The sequence below is a fragment of the Aulonocara stuartgranti genome, assembly GCF_965226115.1.
Source record: "Aulonocara stuartgranti genome assembly, chromosome: 11".
In the NCBI taxonomy this organism is placed as follows: Eukaryota; Metazoa; Chordata; class Actinopteri; order Cichliformes; family Cichlidae; genus Aulonocara; species Aulonocara stuartgranti.
In genome coordinates this window covers 29,163,836-29,184,243 of record NC_138947.1, presented here as the reverse complement: position 1 = coordinate 29,184,243, position 20,408 = coordinate 29,163,836, and the positions used below count along the sequence as shown (strand labels likewise).

At 41.8% G+C, this 20,408-nt stretch overlaps 1 protein-coding gene and 1 long non-coding RNA gene across 5 annotated transcripts in view; both read right to left on the bottom strand.

Annotated features, from left to right (window-relative positions):
• Positions 1 to 2,881: 2,881 nt before the first annotated feature.
• LOC309718022 lies at positions 2,882 to 4,770 on the bottom strand. The gene is made up of 2 exons (XR_014279856.1): positions 4,114 to 4,770; positions 2,882 to 3,659 (listed from the first exon to the last, which is right to left on the bottom strand). It is a non-coding gene; the product is annotated as an uncharacterized lncRNA (long non-coding RNA).
• Positions 4,771 to 11,226: 6,456 nt separating this feature from the next.
• Positions 11,227 to 20,408, bottom strand: part of eny2 (ENY2 transcription and export complex 2 subunit) — a 133,672-nt gene continuing 124,490 nt past the window's right edge. For 3 of the 4 annotated variants that reach the window (XM_082552144.1, XM_082552141.1, XM_082552142.1), the window contains 4 exons: positions 13,559 to 13,639; positions 13,052 to 13,122; positions 12,140 to 12,214; positions 11,227 to 11,942 (listed from right to left, as the gene is read on the bottom strand). In XM_082552144.1, the coding sequence (XP_082408270.1) occupies positions 11,869 to 11,942; positions 12,140 to 12,214; positions 13,052 to 13,122; positions 13,559 to 13,626 (288 nt within the window). In that variant the 5' untranslated portion in view covers positions 13,627 to 13,639 and the 3' untranslated portion in view covers positions 11,227 to 11,868. Of the gene's footprint in view, positions 11,943 to 12,139; positions 12,215 to 13,051; positions 13,123 to 13,558; positions 13,640 to 13,880; positions 14,110 to 20,408 lie in introns of those variants that run through there. The other variant, XM_082552143.1, reaches the window with a different exon arrangement.

Below are 20,408 nucleotides of genomic sequence, written 5' to 3'. Positions count from 1 at the left end.
GGATTTCTCACCCGTGTCTGCACCTGACTTCGCAAAAACAAATCTCAGAGACTGTACGACACTCAGAGACCACGTTCCAGTCTCAGTTTGTGATGCAGTGTAAGTCATTCAGCATATTTTGACATGCAAATATGGCCCTGAGCAAGCTTTCAGCTGACCCCTTCGGAGACTTGGGTGGGCTCCCGAAATACCTCCCTTAATTTGACATGACCTGATTTGGAGGATTTCAGTGTTATTACTCCTCTCGGACGTATGGACTCACATGCGAGGCGTGAGGTTGAGGGAGGTCTTCCCGGAGCTGTTATGAGAGCTGATGTGAGACAACAGTGGTTCGTGCCTGGAGCAAAAGGGAGGTGTATTTAGAGGGAGGGATCGGAAAGAGAAGGAGGTGGATCACATGAGTGACAGAAAAGAGGGAACAGTGGGGGCTGGGGGCCCGACCTGAGTTGTCCACAGGTGTCATTTCAACATCTCTTTTCCTCTCATCTCTCTCTGTCAGTCTCTGGTCCTCCCAAGCCATCTCGCTATTGTTGTGTTGGAAGTCCTTGAGTTTTGACAGCTGTGCTTGGAGTGCTGTAACAGCAGTCTGGAGGGAAGGGTGTGTATGTCTAGCTGTGTGTGTCTGATAGTTATAGTGGATGCGGACACTCTAGTGTGCAGCTTCTTGGTACACAAATACTGGTGTGTGTGTGTTTGTATATCTCTAGAGGGTAATCCTTTTGGATGAAGACGCGATGATGATAGAGAATAAATCTGATTTATGAAGTACCTTGTGGACCTATAATGCAGCTCAGTTTGCTTTTTAAACGCCAGTTTGATATGTGATGTAATTATGCAGCCAGAAGAGAATCAAATTGTAAAGAAAGAGTCCCCAGGCGTGCTTGCACTTCACTGAAGCAGAGGAGCAGCTCAGGGTTTGTTTGCTTTTTACGCAACCTACTTTCAGCATGCTAGTTGAATAAGAAATAATAAACTACTGTCATACAAACACCTTGTGTGACATTTGGTCTTGACAAAGGCTGCAAATAATAAGTGAAATTGCTGAAATACTGGCCTACTCACCTCAGGGGTGTTTGAAGTAGTTTTTTTAAAATCTGGTGTTACTTAACATTATACAATTCAATTTACACCGATGGAGAACGGAGCAGGTCTTTCACCCTCATTTTAAGGAAGGGAGTCACCAGTCACCATAGAATTCATCCTCTCGGGACAGTGGATGCCTTGAAAACAAGCTCCTCTCAATCCATCCAATAGTAAGTTACTTTTTAGGCTGCGGCCATGCACTGTGGGCAAAACTAGTGAAACTTTCTGTCAGTGTAAAGAGGTTTAACTACACATTTGATCCCTGTGATGTCATAATGTAAAAAAAGAAGAGGAATTTTACCATGACGTTTATATACATGATAAAAAAAAATGCTGCTGTAGTTAGTGACAGAAATGTGTCAGCATGACTGTTTGAGCTTTTTTTTTAAAAAATTTAAATTATTATTTTTGTGGGCTTACTGTAAAAATAAGCCTTTCTGTCATTAATTTTTTGTCTGTTACTTAATTACTTTGGTGGGGTATGGATGCCCATGGGGTAGCTCTTTAATATTAGGAAAAGCAGTAAAAACCATAAAATTACAGTTAAAAGTCCTAAATTTATGCCCTCCTTCACACTTCCAAGGCCGTTTAGCGAGCCATATTTGAGTCTTTGCTGGGCCAGTTCTGGCCCCTGTTCCTTATGTTTTGACACCTGTGCTCAAAGTGACAGATCAATACTGACATTCCTGGAGTCCTTTTAGTGCAGCTTAAAGCCATAGCCATAGCCTTTGAGTGCCTGAATTTATGTGCATGTGCCTGGGTGCAGATACACCTGTATGTTACACAGCTACCTTTTCAATAAAGGTGGCTTAAACAACTGTGCAAGAATCCTATTTACTTAATTATGTTGCAGCTGGTATACATTTTGTCCTGACTGGTGTAGTAGATGTTAGATTTGTATTGTTGATTGTCATTTATGCTTAGAAATATTTACTCATATATGCTTAGAAGTGTCTTTTCTTGTTGATTTATGGTATAGCAAGCACACGTATATCTGTTTAAGTATAAGAGCCCTTTGTTCAGATGGACCGCTAGACTCCTGGCACCAGCTTTGGGGAGTCTTCACAGGGTCACATCTGGACCACACACACACACACACACCTATGTAAGATGTCATATGTTAATGACCCTATGCATATTCATGTAACCACAATAAAAGGAGTGCTATGGGGAGCCTGGCTGAGAGTCTGACGGAGGCTAGGTGGTGGGACGACACTCGGCCCCAGCCAGATTTCCCTCATGCATGAGTAAACCAGCCTGCTTGTGTCTTGCTTTGCAGTGTAATTATATTGTCTTCAACGTTCCAGCGGATAGGTACAAGCTACAAACCTATCAGTAGAAGTGAGGTGAGCTTGGGAATAAAGCAGGAATGTGCAGTGGGTGAAAGGCAGCTGGTGGCTGAGCCCTGCTGGGTCGCAAGGGAGCAAGGCCACAGCAGCCACATGAGGCTCAGCTGATTCACACACCCACAACTGATTCACACAGGCAGCCTGGCCTCCCTGTCCATACATATCTATAGTAAGATCAGAGGGACAAAACACAATGTGTGTGAAATAGATGGGGCTGGATGATAATGATTATAAAGCACAGAGCCGATGGAATGGTTTTAACAACTTGATGCTAATTAGAATAGACTTGTTGTTAATCATCTTTAAGCCTGAAAGCTTATTTGTGTAACGGAGCGGAAAGGCTGATTATGTTTCCAAGATGGTTTGTGTTTTTTAAAAGGAAGGAAACCTTCCTCAAAGCGGGCAGAGCAGTGGAGCCGCCGAGGGAAAAGCACACGATACAAAAACTGTAGAATTAAAAATATAATTTATTATATTTAAATAGTTAAAAAGGTAAAATGAATTAAAACAACCTTGGCCAAGGGAAGACACAATAAAAATCAATAACACACAACATTAAAAGTCCAGTGGAATCCACCACGGCCTAAAAGTCACAGAAAAACTAAGAAATCCAGCGTAGTAATAAAAGAGGGAAACCCAGCAGAGTCCTCGCCTTCCTCCTCGCATTCCACGTCCTGGTGCACTGAAGAAAGGGAGGGAGCGGCAGTCACTATTCCTTTGGCAGTTTACTTTATAAAAAAGGATAAGTCAAAGACTTACCTGGGAGGGCAGAGCTCTCAACTCCGCCCGCCGCTTCCTTAAACTGCAATCGGCACCGCGGTCTCACTGCTTCTGTTCTCCCGCAGTGCACGAGCTGGCTCTTGTCGTTATTGCCACTTGACTGCCGCTACGCGTCCCTAGTCACTGGTAATCTCTTTTCCTCCCCAGTCGCTGGTCATCTCTCGCTCTCCAGTCGCTGGTAATCTCTTTTCCTCCCCAGTCGCTGGTCATCTGCTTCATCTGATCATCTCTACTCTCTGATCGTCTCTCGCTCTCCCCTCTGATCGTCTGTGTCTTTCCTCAGTCTGTCTCGCATTCTTCGTGTTGCATCCTCTGTTGAACACCGGCTCCAACCCTTTTATGTGTCATTGAGCACTCTGTAAATTACCTTTCCTTTCCTCTTCAGGTGTGTCCAATTAGTCAAAACGGGGAAAAGGGCGGAGTCTCTCCAGGACAATTTGACGATAACTAAAACATGCAAACTAAATAAAACACTGCACAAAATATAACCAATACATGCAATATAAAAAATAATAAGTACACTTCACATTAAAATACAGCACAGCAAAACAACATCCGTCCTTCCCTGGATGACATCTGCCCACCCAGCAAGCTGCACAGTCTTCCACAAAATTAGCAATAATCATGAAGGTCAGCAGAGTTCTCCCATTTTCCCAAAAGCAACTGTTGACCACATGTTGACGTAGCTAGCTCTGAACTCAAAACTAATAAGGCGATTGCATTATCACAGTCCGAAATGACTTCTATGAAGCAAAGCCAGGAGTTATTATTTCTTACTGAAACTGACTCACCACCAATTAGCATCAAAATAACCAGCTGCATTACGGTAATGAAATGGCAAGCACTCAGGCGTTGCACTTATCAGTCTGCTCATAGCTGCGTCACACCATAAAATACTTACTTTTTCCTCCTGTTTGCTCTCCAAACAAACTTTATCAGCTAATGAGTGGAATCCAGGACCATTTCAGGACAAATGTGCTACACCTGCACTTACTTCTCATCACTTCTTGTTATATACCGCAATTACATAACTACCAGGCTAGATTCACATCAGTATAGACTGAAGAAGTCGAATATCTGTGTCTTTATATATCTCACAGCCTTTGAAAATGAGGAGTAATGTCTCTTTGCCATAGCAGGTTTTCCTTGGGTCTTCCCCTGCTGTTTCTGGGACAAACAAAACATACAGCTGAGTTGCTTTCAGGTGCTCAAAATAAGGAACATTCTTCTTTATTTCACTCCCAGTGCTTGCCTGAGAAACTCATAAAAGGACAGGACTTTCTGTGGTCAGGTAATAACATGGCATGCATTGTCATCAGCTGAGTCACATAAATGCTCCATGACATGCCAACCAAAGAAGATATGTCTGTTTATCGTTAGCTTTAAATTCTTTATGAATGAAGTGCTTTTATGCACCCGAAAAACTGTGGGGAAAATTGAGATCGTATAAGTACAGGCAAGGAGGGGACTTATAATGATGTCCCACAGAGAGTTTATCCAAAGGACACAGAAAATTCAAATCAAAGCAAAACATTCCATGTGTATTTCCAATTTTCTTAATGAATCAGCAGCAGTTTAAATGACCTGCTATGTCTTCTCATGCAGAGTGCTCACTGTACTTCCCCCTCTGTCATCTGTTCTTCGGCTCCCTCAGCTGGTCGCAATTGGTACTTGCTGCTCTGCAAAAACCACGGCGTTCGTGCCGAAATAGAAACGAAGAGAGCAGATAAATCACTGCTAAACTGAGTCAAAATAAAAACAACCGCTTTGAAATGAACAGAAACCAGAAAGGCCCCCGAGAAACATTTTAACAAGAGCATGAAACCGAATGGGCGCGTTTGAGTCACAAATTACAAATTGCTGGAGATTTAACCAGCTGAAAGATATTTCCTTATAAAAGCGTAAAGGTCAACATGTTGACATTGTTCGCTGATAGTCTGCTCCTTATCGAGGAATGTTTGCAGTAATTACCTGTTTATGATTGATGGAAATCTTGTAGCAATAAAATAGCCCATTAAAATGCCAGAATGTGCCCTGGTATGTTAAGAGGAAAGGTGTACATGAGTTTAATTAAAAATAAGGAAAGGCTAAGCTGCAGATAAAAAAAACCCATCTTAACACTTTGGCTGTGCTAGATTATTATTAGTTGCTATGATACCCACATCCTCTATTCTCATTTCTTTGTCAGAGCCTCCTGTGGTTTAGGGCACTATATAAAACCTACTGGGCTGGCCTTCTGGCTTCTTTTTGCTTGCAGTTATTGTTGCAGTGCACAAGCCATGCTGTTTGGTTGCTCCAGCTGAGACGAGAACCCCTACTGGGCTTTTCCCATGATGATGAGAACCCCACTCTTCTCAGCCCAGCCAGCAGGCAATGGATAAGGGCCCCGAGCTGCTCCTACATCCACTCTCTCCCCTTCCCCGAGGCCTCCTGAGCCACCCTCTTTCCTCCCTCCATCCTCTGCCTCCTTTAAGTTCCCTTAAGTCATGATCTGGCCCGTAAATTAGTGCTGGGAGAAAAATAGGTTCTGTAAGATGAAACTGGGTTTCGGCTTGTATCAGCACACGACTCAGGGGAGACAAGAGAGAAGAAGCAGGCAGTAAATCCATTGGAGTCCACTGATAGCGCCTGTTTGCACAGCCACTGCCGCTTCCTTTGATCAAATGGCTGGGGGAGCGGGGGGTCGTGTGGCACTGCCGAAGGTCAGCTATATATTACACTCCTAAAAGTGATTACTGAAATTCTTAAGTGAAACCATTCTGCTGCCAGGGTGTGCTCTAATCCCCTGCAGCGTTGTCTGGGCCGGGGCAGGGGCTGGGGCCTCTCTGTGGATCTGTGCGCCCAGCACTCTTTTTCTTTCTCCCCCTCCTGCCCCACTTGTGTTTTCTATCATCAGAGCAGGGCTAAAAGGAGCCCCTACATGGAAACATGGCCTATCCTGTTGCAATATCAACTGCTGGGGCTTGGAGGAGAGAGAGCGTGCGAGAGCAAGAGAGAGAGAGAGAGAGAGAGAGAGCGCAAGAGGGGGAAAGGTAGTGTCAGGAAACAGAAAAATGCACACACTTCAAAGGCTGGAGCAGCAAATTAAGGGTTAGGCATTGGACACGACAGTAAGTGGCCTTTACATCAGAAACAGGATAAACAATGTCTGGATTGTGTTTCGCTTCTTTCCTCCGTGTTGTTGCACAGAGACCCCCCGGCTTTCCCTCTACACACTGGCTGTGCTGTAGGTAAAGCACTAAACCAACTCAATAAAGCTTTTTTTTCTTCCCCCTTCTTTTTTCTTCTTTTTCTTACAATGAGCAAATAATTTTCATCAATTGAGCCATGATGAAATGTTTTGTACGCGAGCCACCGACGTGTGTAAATGAATGGAAAATCTGACAACACGTGCGCAGAATGAATGTGTATGAGCGTGTCACAAAGCCTCTGTTAAAATTCTGCAATTTTATGACTGGTAGCTAATTCATGCCACAGCGTTATACCATATCAAATCAGTTACAGCGACTTATAAAACAGAAGTGCTGCTTCGAAGCATCACACACAAACAAGCATGATGAGAGAAAACCGTGCGAGCGATTGCTTGTGTGTGTGTGCTTGGGTTTGAATGTGTGGCTCCTACTGCACCAGCATCACAGTTGAGCTTCAGCCAGCCAACATGATCTAAACAAGAATTATGTGAAGTCAAGCTCTATGAAACTTTATACACATTTGCTGATCATTACCTACGATTGCTTTGTGTTAACTTTGGCAGACCCACTCTGGCTCTGGGACTGAAAAAGGGGGATGATGTATTTCCTCTTATTTATTATTTGCACTGGGCTACTGAGAGGGAAAAGGGAGGGGAGGTGGGTGAGAGTGGTATGCCTGTGACTGGCGCACTGATGCCAGGAATAACAGAAAGAAACTTGCTCTGCAGCCTCATTAGCTTGTAGCAGTGCAGTTCCCAGGAGACTCAACAGAATGTAAATACATTTAAAACCCTTCTCGCCGCAGGATGCTGCATGCCAGCGCCTCCGTATTTCTGCTCCTCTGGGCTCGCTCGAAACGTGAATGCAGACAGCACCAAGCGCTGCAAGTGTGTAGGCTTCAAAAGAGTTGCAACCCCATGTTGCACGTCTCATAAATTCTAGTGGGGGAATTCAAAGAGAAATTTATCGAGCGTGGCATTCACATGTGTTGACAGTAAAGAGGGCCAACTGCACATCGGGTCTTGAGAATTTGGAGGTGCACATTCTCCCTTTCTCTCTCTTGGTTTTGAAACACCCTTTTTGACCGTTTGCCTTTTATGCACTGTCTTTGCCCTTTCCGTTAAGAAAAAGTCCTATAGCTGTGTTGTATACGTAAGAAAGGTTAGATATCCTGTTGTAAACATGAGAGTCATTTATGAACACTGCTTGGCACGGAAGATTTCGTGGGCACTTCTTAAACTGTTCCCCACTGAAGCAGGTGCACTGTTATCCCAAATAAGGAGATGCACTGTAACATCATCATTTCCCAACATTGTGTTTATAATACAAGCACATTTCTGCCGCATGTTTCCACCCTGAGCTGCCCTTTTCTTCAGATAGTTTGTACAGTATGAGAAGTGTTTATGGTCTTTGAATGTTGCCAATTTCACTGGAGAGAGAGAGAACGAGAGAGCACTGCTGAGTACTGCCGAGCACTGCCGAGTACTGCCGAGCACTGCCGAGCACTGCCGAGTACTGGGGCTCAGCATACGGGGCTACACATTTGGCTCTTTCACCTATTGACACAGCTGCTGTCGTGCTGTAGCGGTCTGATTCTGGGAGTGGTGAACGTATCTGCACACACTTAACCTTCATGCACATAAGTGCACATGGTAACACACACACACAGACCTATAACACGTTTGTCTTCTCCTTTCAAATGTCAAGTGCACAGATTGATATTGACTTTGCTCTTTGTTGTTGCCTGACTGATTGTGGCTCATTCGGAGGATGCCACGAATCATTCTGACCATCAGCACCTGCAAAAATCTCTGCCATATCCACAGATGCGTCCACCTGAACCAGCGAATGAGAAGAGGTAGTTGTTAAATCATGTTTCACTCATTGTTTTTCACAACTTTAACTTCTTTTTATTGATGTGCAGAGTCATCTGGTTACTGTACAGCTCCTCTGCAGAGCAGTTTGGGTCCTGAGCCGAGAACAGAGGGTGAGAATGTAAATTTGAAAAACAAAAAACTATATGATAATAAATTGCATCATTGGGAATTCAGTCCAATGTCAGCCTGCAGTGCGCCACAGTGCACCTAACCCCCCTTTTACTGTATATGCAAGGGCCCGGAGAGATCTGCTGATAACATTGGGATTAATGCCGGCCATTAAAACGGAGCGTGTGTGCTGGGTTGAAGGGGTGCGTTACATTTGGCCTCTGCAGCACCACTGTATATCAGCATGTTGTCACCTGAGCTGATGTCACAGCAGGTCCTTTGGCTAAGAAAACACACTCTCTGTCTTGCGTGGGCGACGAGCGCAGAGTCACTCTCCACCCGCTAATGTGCTACTAGGGGCGGGTCATTTGGAGTTCATGGCCTATGTCAGTGCAACAGTGCATCCATAACCAATTAGGTGTCGTGCATGTGTAACTAGAGAAGCATTTTAATAACCCTCGTGATAAGGTTTAGTATACGGTGGATGGAAAACCACAAAACAAAGACAACATCTAAACTAAAACAGAAATGAGCTCTCTTTTAGACTGTGGTAATTTATGTTTTATGGATACCCCCACCCCCCAGCTCTCATTGAAACACTTGAGCACACTTGTTCATTTTGTCCGGTACCCTCCGAGGACCTTGAAATGACCTGACAACCAGGTTTTTAGTAAAGGAAACATGTCCCCTCCATGAAGAAGGTCACCCCTGTTCATCCTTCCAGGATCTCTCCCCTCTGCTGGGAACAGTTTGTTATTCTGGGAAGTAAAGCAGCACCAGGCTTGTCATTACAGGATCATGGCTCTTCTTCGCATCCAAGTCCATTTAATCAAAGGACAATGTTAATTCACAGCACCAGCTGGGTGTGATTCGTGCGGCTGTGGGAAATAACTTTTTTCTTTCCCCCGTCAACTATTTTCAAGCTGTTCTCTCATTTGTCACATTTTTGTTCTGGTTCCATCTTTGAAGGGCCAGGTGTGAAGCTGCCTGCTGTGTTGATACCAAGGATTACACACTGCACATACAATTGGGCCCTCATTTACACTGGAATACAATGGAAAGCACATGTCCTAGGAATGCATATCATTTTGTTCTCGCATAACTGTCTACAGAGTAAATACAGACAGAATACCAAAGGCAAAAAAGTCATTCTTTCACTCTTATAAAATGCAATCAAAAATCAGAGGGAAAAAACTATAAAAACAATTGAACAATTAAACAGAACTCCTGACCTTCTTTGGGGATATGGGTAGCATCTCGACATCAAATGTCATCCATATAAGTTAAAAGATTTCTGAAATTCACAGCACAAAACTATTTTTGCAGCATAACTCAATTTTTTTGGAAGGTCCAGTGATCTTATAGGTTGAAAAACTGATTTTATTTCCTTCATAAAGTGCCTACATGTAGAAGACAAGAGTGCTAGGCTAGGCTAGCAGTCACCAGTTGTACCACCCAAACTTAAACCTTAGTTTCGGCCATAAACGTATGTAAATGTAGTCAAAATCTAGTTCATTCACACAGAAATCTGGATAAATGTCCTGTTTCTACCTTAAAAATGGGCATGAGAGGAACAATCTGCAGCTTTACCAAGACCTGGCTGACAGGCTTTGACTCTGCATAGCAGGTGTATTTGAAGTTAACAATGGGCTTTAAGTCAGGAAATGATTTGGTACATAAAGACATTGCATCAGTCACGTTTAATTTATAATGTACAGTGGGGAAAAGCATTATTTGATCCCCTGTTTAATTTGTTAAGTTTGCTCATGAACAAAGAAAGAAACTCTCTAATTTCTATGGTAGTTTAATTTTAATGGAGATGGACAGAATATCAATCAAAAATATAGAAAATAACACATTAGATAAAAGTTTGAAATTGACTTGCATCTCACTGAGTGAAATAAGTATTTGATTGCCCAGCAAAACATGATTTAATACTTGAAGGAGAAACTCATGATGGTAAGCACAGCGGTAAGATGTTTCTTGTAGTTGGTCACCAGGTTTTCATGTCTAAGGAGGGATTTTGTTCCACTCCTCTTTACAGAAACTCTCTGAATCCTTCAGGTTTCTTGTCTGCTGCTCGGCCACTCAAAGCTTCAACTCCCTCCTCAGATTTTCTATTGGTCTGGAGACTTGCTATTGAATTTTGTGACTCTAATGTTCTTCTTCTTTAGCCACTGCTTTGTTATTTTGGTGGTATGTTTTGCTAGAAGACCCAGCAATAACCCATCTTCAGTGCTCTGGCTGAGAGAAGGTTCTCGTCCAGCATTTTATGGTATATGGCCCTGTTCGTGAGCCCCTCAAGTCAGTAAAGCTGTCCTGTACAGAAAAACATAATGCTTCCACCTCCGTGCTTGGCTGTGGTGTTCTTTGGATCATAATCAGCATTTCTCTTTCTCTAAACACGGCCAGTTGAGTTGATCCCAAAGAGCTCAATTTTGGAGTCGTTTACATATTCACTGGCAAACTTTCAGATGGGCCTGTACATAAGCCTTCTTACTTATCCCACTGCACAAGAAGCCTGAAATAGAAATATCAGACGTTTTGTGTATTAAAATAATAACATAAAAGTAGTAGGATAAATTGCGTTATACATTTACCACTGGCATAGATGAAAATTGGATGTTGGAATGATAATATGCAAGAATTCGATTTAAAAAATTTTTTAAATCAAAGTTATCAAAGTGAGTGGATATGATTTTCTTCATGGTTTACATCATCATGATATAAAATACAATCATGATATCAGCAACTGTTTCCACCTTGTGCCCATAAAACAAGTCTGGACAGTAACTGCTTCAATCTGAAGGAATTTGTTCTAAAAATGACTTTCTCCAGTTCAAAGAAGAAAAACCTTTATTTAAACAGCACATCTCATGTACAAAGGATGACTACATAAGCAAGGTAGGTGTATTTACATAACTGTAATAGCGGGAGGCATAGGATTGGTAGAAACAACTAGATCTGTCAGTACTTTGTGTGATCAGCCACAACATTAGAACCACTCACAGGAGACGTATATAACATTGATTACTTCATTACATGACATTACCATGTTCTAATGGGAACCCTTTAATCCCAGCATGCATTTGTTGCCATCCAAACATTGTGGAAAACCAAGCATTACTCCCCACTCTGCCACACTGCAAACACTGATTGACAAAATGACAGAAAGCCCACGGCATTGACCAAGGCACAGAACGGCCAATCTGACAGAGCATCCTCGGAATGAGCTGGGACAATCCCGAGGCCAAATCCCGCAACGCACAGGATTTAAAAGTATGCACTGCCAACATCCTGGGGCCAGACAAGACAGGCAGGTTCTGTGTCTGTGGGCTGCTGTCAAAGCAGAATATTAAGGAGGTAGCTTTAATGTTGTGGCTGACTGGTATTTGTCTCTGAAATGCATTAAACTCATGAGAAATATAAATCTGTATTAGGGTAGTATAGACAAGTGGTGTAATGAAACATTAATCCAAATTATGTGGCATGCTGAGCCAAGAAGCCTCTTATTCTGTGTAGAAGGTCTTTCTTCACGCTGTCTGGCACCAAGGCTGCAAGACAAAAAAAATTATATCCGTTGCTGTGAACGATCTCTGTGTCTAAACTCACACAAACACAACCTTGCCAATTTAGATCATCTAAACTATTATGTTTTCATATATAAACAATACGGGAAAAAAGGAGAGCCTAGACAGGAACTGATACTTATAGTACACACGGTTTCATTTGAATAGAGAAAGTGAGGTACCTCTGCCTTTGGGAGTGATTTCTACAACCAGGTCGTCCACAGTCACGTGCTCCAAGCCCTTTTCTTTGATGACTTCTGCATATTGAACAAAAGCAAAAGATGAGTCAGTCTCACATCAGTCTACAACAAAACACAACCGCAAGCTTCGTTCCAACATCTAGTTAATGAAAGGAGTTTCTACAGTCAAACTTTAGCTTCAGCAGCTAACCATGTGCATGCCAAGAGTGCACTGTCTTCATGTCTTCAACTGGCTTCAACAGGACAAGGGTGCTAGTCTCGCCTAGGGGAACACATTTCTATGCTCATCTCATCAAGTCTTTCGACTTTTCCTCACATTGTTTTATGAACGAAGGATGTTTTCATGCAGATTGACAACATCCAATGATCTCATTTCAGTTAATGTGTCTTTTCTTTTGATACGATAATCCATAACTGCTTCAAATTAAGAAGGATAAATTGTTAAGACAGGGCATGCACTACTGTGCATCATTAAGGCTGGGCACAGTGAAGCCTGGGCTTTGGCTGGGTTGTGCAGCGACCCCAGGTGCTTCCACCTCAGGTATAAAATGTTTATTCTAATGCTGACATTTAGCAACTTTATTACCACATGCTGTTGGGCGCTGTTATTTTAGGGTTTCTTTAATAACTTCAAAACAGACATTAAAGGTCACTTTAATGTCAATATAGTAGAGATGGCACTGGTTACATATTAATATAGTTTAACCAGTCAGATTTACAGAAAAACTATATTTAAATATGCTCCAACTTTCATACAGTAATCTACATTTGTTAATATATCAGCCTCTTTAAAACCACATCACACCGCCTGAAGTTCAGTTTTTGTTTTTTTAATCCTATAACCTGACCATATTGATGTGACATTTATGATAACAACACCACTGTTCTCTTTACCTTTGCAGTGAGCCTTCATCTGGTCCTTCCATCCGCACTCAGTGAGCCTAGCCCTCAGTATCTCTTTCAATCTGTCCATAAGATACAAGCACATATCACACTGCGCCCTTATCTCCTAATGTTATGAAGTTATGAATAACAGCTGGAAATCCCACTGTTTCATATAAACACCGTCAGCTTTACAAACATGTTATTCAGAGTGATGCGTGCCACTGAAATGAAGATGTGATAAGTGCAGATACTTTCTAGTTTGAAGCATCAACCGGAGTTGAGTATTTACTGTTATATGAAATGTGTGCCTAGTGAACATGTAGCAGCCACATGTTTGCTTTACAATAGCTGGTAATGTCTTTAACTCAACTGATGCACTGAGCACTACTGACGTACTGAAACGTGACAGAGCTTGTGCTTTATAGAAGCTTTACAGTCACACATGCATGGATTCAGCTAGTTACAGTGAACAAATACGAATATATCATTATTAAGAAAGGGCTATAACCGACTCACCTCTCTCTTTCTCCCATCTCGGTCAACTTTTGGTTTATTGTTGCTCTCATTCTGGACTCCCTACTCATAATCTTTGATTTCCTAAGAACAACAAAGAACACACCGTATAGTGAATCCAGAGGAAAATCGGGCTAATGTAGCCATGTTAGTTCATTAACAACAGTAACCCGAACGTGAATGTGTGCGCGCGCGCGTTACCACGTTACACCCACGTTACTAAAGTACTTTAAACCACATTAGTTCCCATTCCCAGCATTCAGGTCTTTAAAGCCAGTAAAAATGTGAGCTTCACAACCGAAGTCAAAAGTCAACATTTACTTACACTCCGGAGAAAGTTGAATGACAGAGGTCTCAGTCTTTACCAGATTCGGTAAGCATACGCTACATCAAAAATAGAAATGGCGCTATACGGCGCTAACAAGCTGTGCTTTAAGTAACAAATATCCGATTCCACAAGAGATCCACGAAAAGAATCACAAGTTGTTTTTACTTCGCGGATTTAACCATCACGTATTACACTCCGAGAGGAAACACAGCTGCGTTCAATGGTTCCTACGCTTCGCAGACCATGCAGTGCAATACTCTAATAGGTCACGCGGCGGCGGTGTTGATTACGATATGTACTCTAATCGAAATCTGCAGCTCACTTTGACCTTTAGAGCTCCTCAGCTATTGGTCCCTGCTGCTGTATACTGTGCCTTACATGCATTTTATTAGCTTGACCTGGTCACCAGCTTTTCAAGACATGACTTGGATGGGTTAATTAGAATCAGAATGAGAATACTTTATTCCCGAAGGAAATTATGTGTGTTACAGTTGCTCCAAGACAGTAACATTAACAGACTAAACTAAGTAAATAATACAATAAGTTACAGAATTTACAAATTTAAGAAATAGCACTAAAAGAATTTACAAGTTTAAGGAATTTAGTTAAGCATCTGTTTATCTTAAAAACATGATAGCTGGTTGACTGTAGTTCGTAGTTGTATTGGAAATGCAGTTAAAAGTATTGTTTGAAGCAAGCACAATCAGTGGTATTTTGAGATGGGGCAAATAAAGTATTATTCATTTAGTTTCTATGAGCAGCATTAACTCTTCCACAACATCTCTTCAGCACAGGTCTTGTAGAAGAGGTCTGCTGCTGGAAAGCAGTCTCAAATTGGATGCCAAAGAAAGAAAGAAAGAAGCTTTAATGCTCTGCAGTTAGATGCTTTTTCATGTGTGTGTGAGAGACAGCACACACACTACTCAGACACTACTGGTCTGAGTTTGCACGTGTCACATCACACATCCAGAAATTGTAAAACCCACTACATCTTTATCACTGTATACGTTCTGATATGGTAGTAAACAAAAGTTCCAAAATAGGCTCTACTCAACATTGCAAGTACTATTTTGTATGTCAGTGTGTTTTGTGTATACATATTAGTTAAAAAAGTAGACAAAAAGTCAATATTTTTCTATATATACAATATATAGAAAATATTAAAGCTTAAATACTAAGTGCAAGTGTTCAGATTTTAGATTACAGATGAAAGTGCATCCAGCTACGAGCTAATGTTAAGCAGGGCAAATTAAAAATACAATTCTTAATCAAATTCATATTAACAAGTAATGAAAAGTATCTAAGGGAAAATGGTGCATGCAGATGATGGAGGGTCTGGATAGTAAACAAAAGCAAAGCCTGAGTGTTCTCAGTTTGGGCTCGATAATGTGACTTGATGCAAAATGAACGAGGCTTCTCCAGATCAGCTTTTTTATGGTGCACAGAAGCCCAGTAAGTGATGCCTGGTGGTTGTTTATTCATGTCTGATGTTGTTCATATACTCATTACATACCACAGTGAACATATTCGCCTGCTGTTACATCTTTGATAACACCTGAGAGACTCTGAAAACTAGATGAAGGTTTGATAACAGCCAAATTGAGTTTTTTGAGCTTCACATTAAACTGCCTCTACTTTGCGAGACGAAGAGTAATATTAAAAAGGGGGAAAAAGGAAAAAATAGTTGGAGAGTTAGTCAGAAACAGCCACTGTAAAATGACAATGCGAAACAAAGCTGGCGCTGCACAGGAGTGGCGTGGAAGCAATAATACTGGTGTCCTGGAGAGCACACATCAGAGTTCAGATGGTGGGGCCTAGAAAAATGCTTTCATGCAGAGAGTTGAAAACGAAAATGAATACCTAGTTCGTTCTTTCTGCTGAGCACAAGTGGTGCTCCAAATACCCCCAAAACACTAGCACATAGGGCATCTGTCTATTGCAATAAAGCCACCTGTGACTTGGCTGGTACATGACACTTTTTTTAAAGGTCTGGGCATCCAGTGTTGCCTTTTCTTCTCATAATTTGTAAAAAAAAAAAAAAAAAAGCATTGCCTTTGAAAACCTTTTTTTTTGGTTCCCCCAGAGACTTCTGCAGAAATGTTCAGTTTTCTGTCTCACATAAAGACCTCTAGCTTCTATTTTTGATAATCATTTTAATGCAGGAGTGAAAAGCATCTTCATTTGCAACAAGCAGTGCTCCTTTTCCTAAGCAGTTCAATCTTTTGCAGCCATTTTTCTGTGCTCCCCACCTCCAGAGTTCTTTGTATGAGAGAGGAATGATAAATGGATTTAGCTTTATTAATGTAAAAGTTAGTAGAAGCCTGCAGATATAGCTCCACTGAGAAGAAATGTAAAAGTGAAGTTTTAAGGGCACAAAATGCCTTGCACAGATGAGTGAAGAAATCTAACTTTCCAACGCTAATGAAGCAGACTTGTAGAATACAAAGTCTTTTAATAAGGCAGGGGATGGAGAGGGAGAGGAGAAACAGGAAAATAAAGCAAATTCAAAGGTCATGATTCATGCCAAAAGAAGACTGCACAAATCTGATAAGATGTTACCAGTTCTTGTCCTACCCAGTCAATAAGCTGGAACTTTAGTCAGGATATGTCTTCAAAATAACTGATAAATGTAAAAAAAAAAAAAAAAAAAGATTTTTCTTTCCTTTATGATTATAAAAGACTGTACCACAGCTACCACTCCAGTTCTGCTCAGTTGCTTGCATAAGTTTAACTGCTGCTGCTGTTTCCTCAAATTTAGGGGAGTCACACTCAGCCACAACTGATAGACTCTCATTGCAGGATAGACGGTGTGAGAAGTCTGGAAACCTTTTTAATAAAATGACAGGGTAGCTACAGGACCTCATGTCAAAGGCTGAGCAGGACTGTAGAAATCTTATGCCCCAGAGGGAGACTGCCTTTTGAGTTCTGACCAAGAACTGTCTAAGGGGAGAATTTAGCAGGACTCCCTTACTTGTTTGAGTGGGAAATTCCTCCCCCTGCATTGCCTTATGTCAGACTGATTGATGCAGTACCTGCTTTGGGATGAGTAATGGTCTTCTGTGTGCATGCAGGACTGCATGACAGAGAAAACCTCTCTGTCTGTCTGTCTGTCTGTGTGGGGAGCCTTGGTTAACTATCTTCTTCTCTGCTGACATTTGGTCAGTGAGATGAAAAGAAAATGAAAAGATAGAGAGGGTTTCATTGCTGCTGTTGACCTTTTTTCATCCCAAAGACACTATAAGGAGTTCATACTACTGTTTATGTTTGTAGACAAGCACATGTGCCTTTAGCTTGAGAGGGGGAGAGCTCCAGTCTCCACAGCTTGGTTATAACTTTTTTTCCCTTCCAATCAGAGATTTTCAGACTCTTTATCTTCTCTCCCTCCTCACCTCTAATACTGACATAGTGTTGGTCTATTACCACACTTATCTCTGCTGGAGCAGCCTGGGGCCGCTGGACAGGTAGCTGAAGAGATGTGCTTCGCTTCTAGCAACGCACAGGACCTACAGGGATTTAAAGTTGTTGTTTTTTTTAAATTGGGTACCATAAGTCAGAAGATGTGGTTCAGTATTGGGCTTTTTTGAAGAACTTATAGTTCTTTGCTCAGTTTATTGTGATTCTATAATTATTTTCTTGGTTGTCAGAACTCCCGCTACATGATTGTGCTGCATCCTGAGGGTCACTGACCCACTACTGATCATGTGAGTCACCACATGAACCAAGGTGTGAAAAAAAAGCATGGGTCATTACAATCACCGGGGGTTAAAGGTGAAACCACTGTGAAACCTTGCCCCACCTTATTATGTGACCTATTGAGGCCACCTGAGGCAAGACGTGAGTGGGGGTTGAGGCAGCTGGGAAGAGATCTCAAGACTGTAGTATAAGTGGCTGATAGGGGCACTGGGATGCCATGCTTGGAGAAAAGTCTCCTGAGTTTCTCTGGGAAACCTGCTACATAAGGGTGTGTGAGACCCCAGTGTCATCCACAATGGCTAGGTGCTATGCTAGCCAATGACCCTCAGAACCACTTCCAAATGGGATGACTCCTCCCCCTGGGGGAAAATACCTGGGACTCTCTGTCATTTTTAGAACTGAAGAAGCCTCTTGGATAAGATGGGAAATGTCTTCGCAAACCTAACAAAGTCCACTAGCCTTCTTTTATCAAGCTCTCAAGACTATCATGACCTGGGTCACTGAATCTACACAGACACACAGGAGAGAAGGCATTAAAACTGGATAATTCTTTAAATGAAAAGCTGAAGATACTTCCCTGAGCTCTGCTACTGGTCATAAGCCCCGTGACTCTGTCCTAGAACTCTAAAATTGTGCGTGCAGAATTAAATTAGCTGTTTATATGGCTTTGCCTTCTAGCTGACAACCCTGCACCACCGCAAGAAGTCAATTCAGTGTTGGGTGTGCTAATAATAGTTGTACTGCACTTCATGCTTGGCATAAGGAGAGGCTGCGAGATGCAACAGGAAATAAAGGGGTGGAAACCATCTGCATTTGCCCACTAAAAATAAGTTCAAAATGTTATGTGGAATATTGAGTTTGACTAGGAGAACCATGACTGTCTTTTTCTGTGATGTCCTTTTAGCTTGGAATGCAAAGTAGTGCATTGGGGGAACAACTGTAGTAAGAGAGTCAGAACAACCAATTTAATGATGAACTCATAAAAATGTCTTTCGACGTTTGCAGTGATGCCAGAAGTGTCTCCGTTGTTCCCATCACTCACCGAATCACCTCTGGTGTGACCCAAGTTCCGAGAGATCATTTCCTGCTGCCATCTGCTTCTCAGACATTTTCCAAGACATACAGCAAGCATCAGCACAGTCTAGATGACAGCTCTCTTACAGTTCGGTACCCCTCGTCACTCTTCTGCACAGGCATCAAAGAAATTTCCAGGTTAATGTTCCTTCTGCTCACCAATGTCTCTTTTACGTCATCTTCTCTGTTCTGTGTGTGGACTCTTGTGTTTTTTTCAGCACCCATGGTGGCACATCAGTTGCAGATTAACTGCCATAATTGCTCTTGCTTTTGCATGTCTCTGAACCCGGAGGATCATCGCTGTTTTGACCACTTTATCTTATCCATTTGTCCCAAAATCCGGCAAACTCTTCATTCCGACAGTTATGATGGAGCTCGGGATTTTTCCACAATGCTTTAACTTCAATCCAAACTGCTCACTTATATAAACCTTCTTGAATGTGTAGAAGAATAAAGAACATTATTTCTGTCAAATCACGACCCAATAAAGTTATGTTTAAAAATAGTTACTTCACAATTAAAGTTTTAATAAACCGTTGCAGCTGTGCCAGATGCTTGAATATGCACATCAGCATCAGTTTAAAGAGGTACTTATTGTTTCTGCATGTTGTGTGATGCTGCATGCATTTATTAAAGTCAAATAAAAGAATCTTCCACACAGCCAGCTGCATCAGTACTGCTGTGAGACTCTTAATTTCATTCATTAAACCTGCATGACAGCACTGTAAGAATCAGACAGTAATGTAATATGTTTAATATCTGCCTGGGTAAGAATAATATCTGTATTTTGACACACATTTTAGCATGATACAGTATGTGATCAACAAGATACGAGTCAGTGTTTGATAAGAGAAGTGAAAGAGACAAAATACGAGAAAGCTGATTTGAGATGCTGGAGATATGTGTGAGCGTACTGTTACTGAGTAAAGACACCCAAATAGAGGCTTTGGTTTACTCTGCAGAACAATCTGAACACAGCTAACGACTTCATTCTCTAAAAAATGCCTGTTATTCATCTGAATCCAGCATACCTCTTCAAATAAGCAAAACTACCTGAAACCACCCTCTGAAAACCAGAAATACACGTGACTTAGCCTGAAACAGGTGTGGTGATGACACAGTGATGACTCACAGTTTTCAGCAATTAGTAACAGTTGCAATCAGCACAAAACTGGTTACCCAAGCCATAGTTAATCACCTTGCATGATTCATGTTCTCCTCAGGGGTTAAAGTGGACCAGAACTGCATTGCAACGTTCAGTTAACGAGTTATTAAGTGTCAGGCAGCTAAACACATAATGATAACAAGTGATTTCATTTTTCATGCGTTAGGACTTTGCGTTCCTTCCAACTGACGCCAGTGACATAGGAAATTAAAATGACCCCATGGTCCTTGGCTCACACTGACTTGTCACTATCTTACTTTTTCGTTTCTCGCCCATGCTGTATGTTCATGTATGCAGATGTTAGTGAATTTTGCTGCTGTGATATTTCAGCATCTTCAGCCCTAAATCGGTGGGGGGCCCCCCACCGATGGGGGGTGATTTTCCTCCCCAAGGGTTTGACATCTTGAAAGACATACAAATCGATATTAAATAAGCCCACCACAAAAATTTAACTGTGTTGTTACTATGCACCCTCAGTAAATCCCAATAGTGTTTTTTTAATGCAAAAGAACAAAAGAACAAAAAGAGGGTTTGTGCTGGTGCTGCGTCAGGTCTAGAGAGAGACAGGGCTCCATCATCTCAGTGATTTCCCA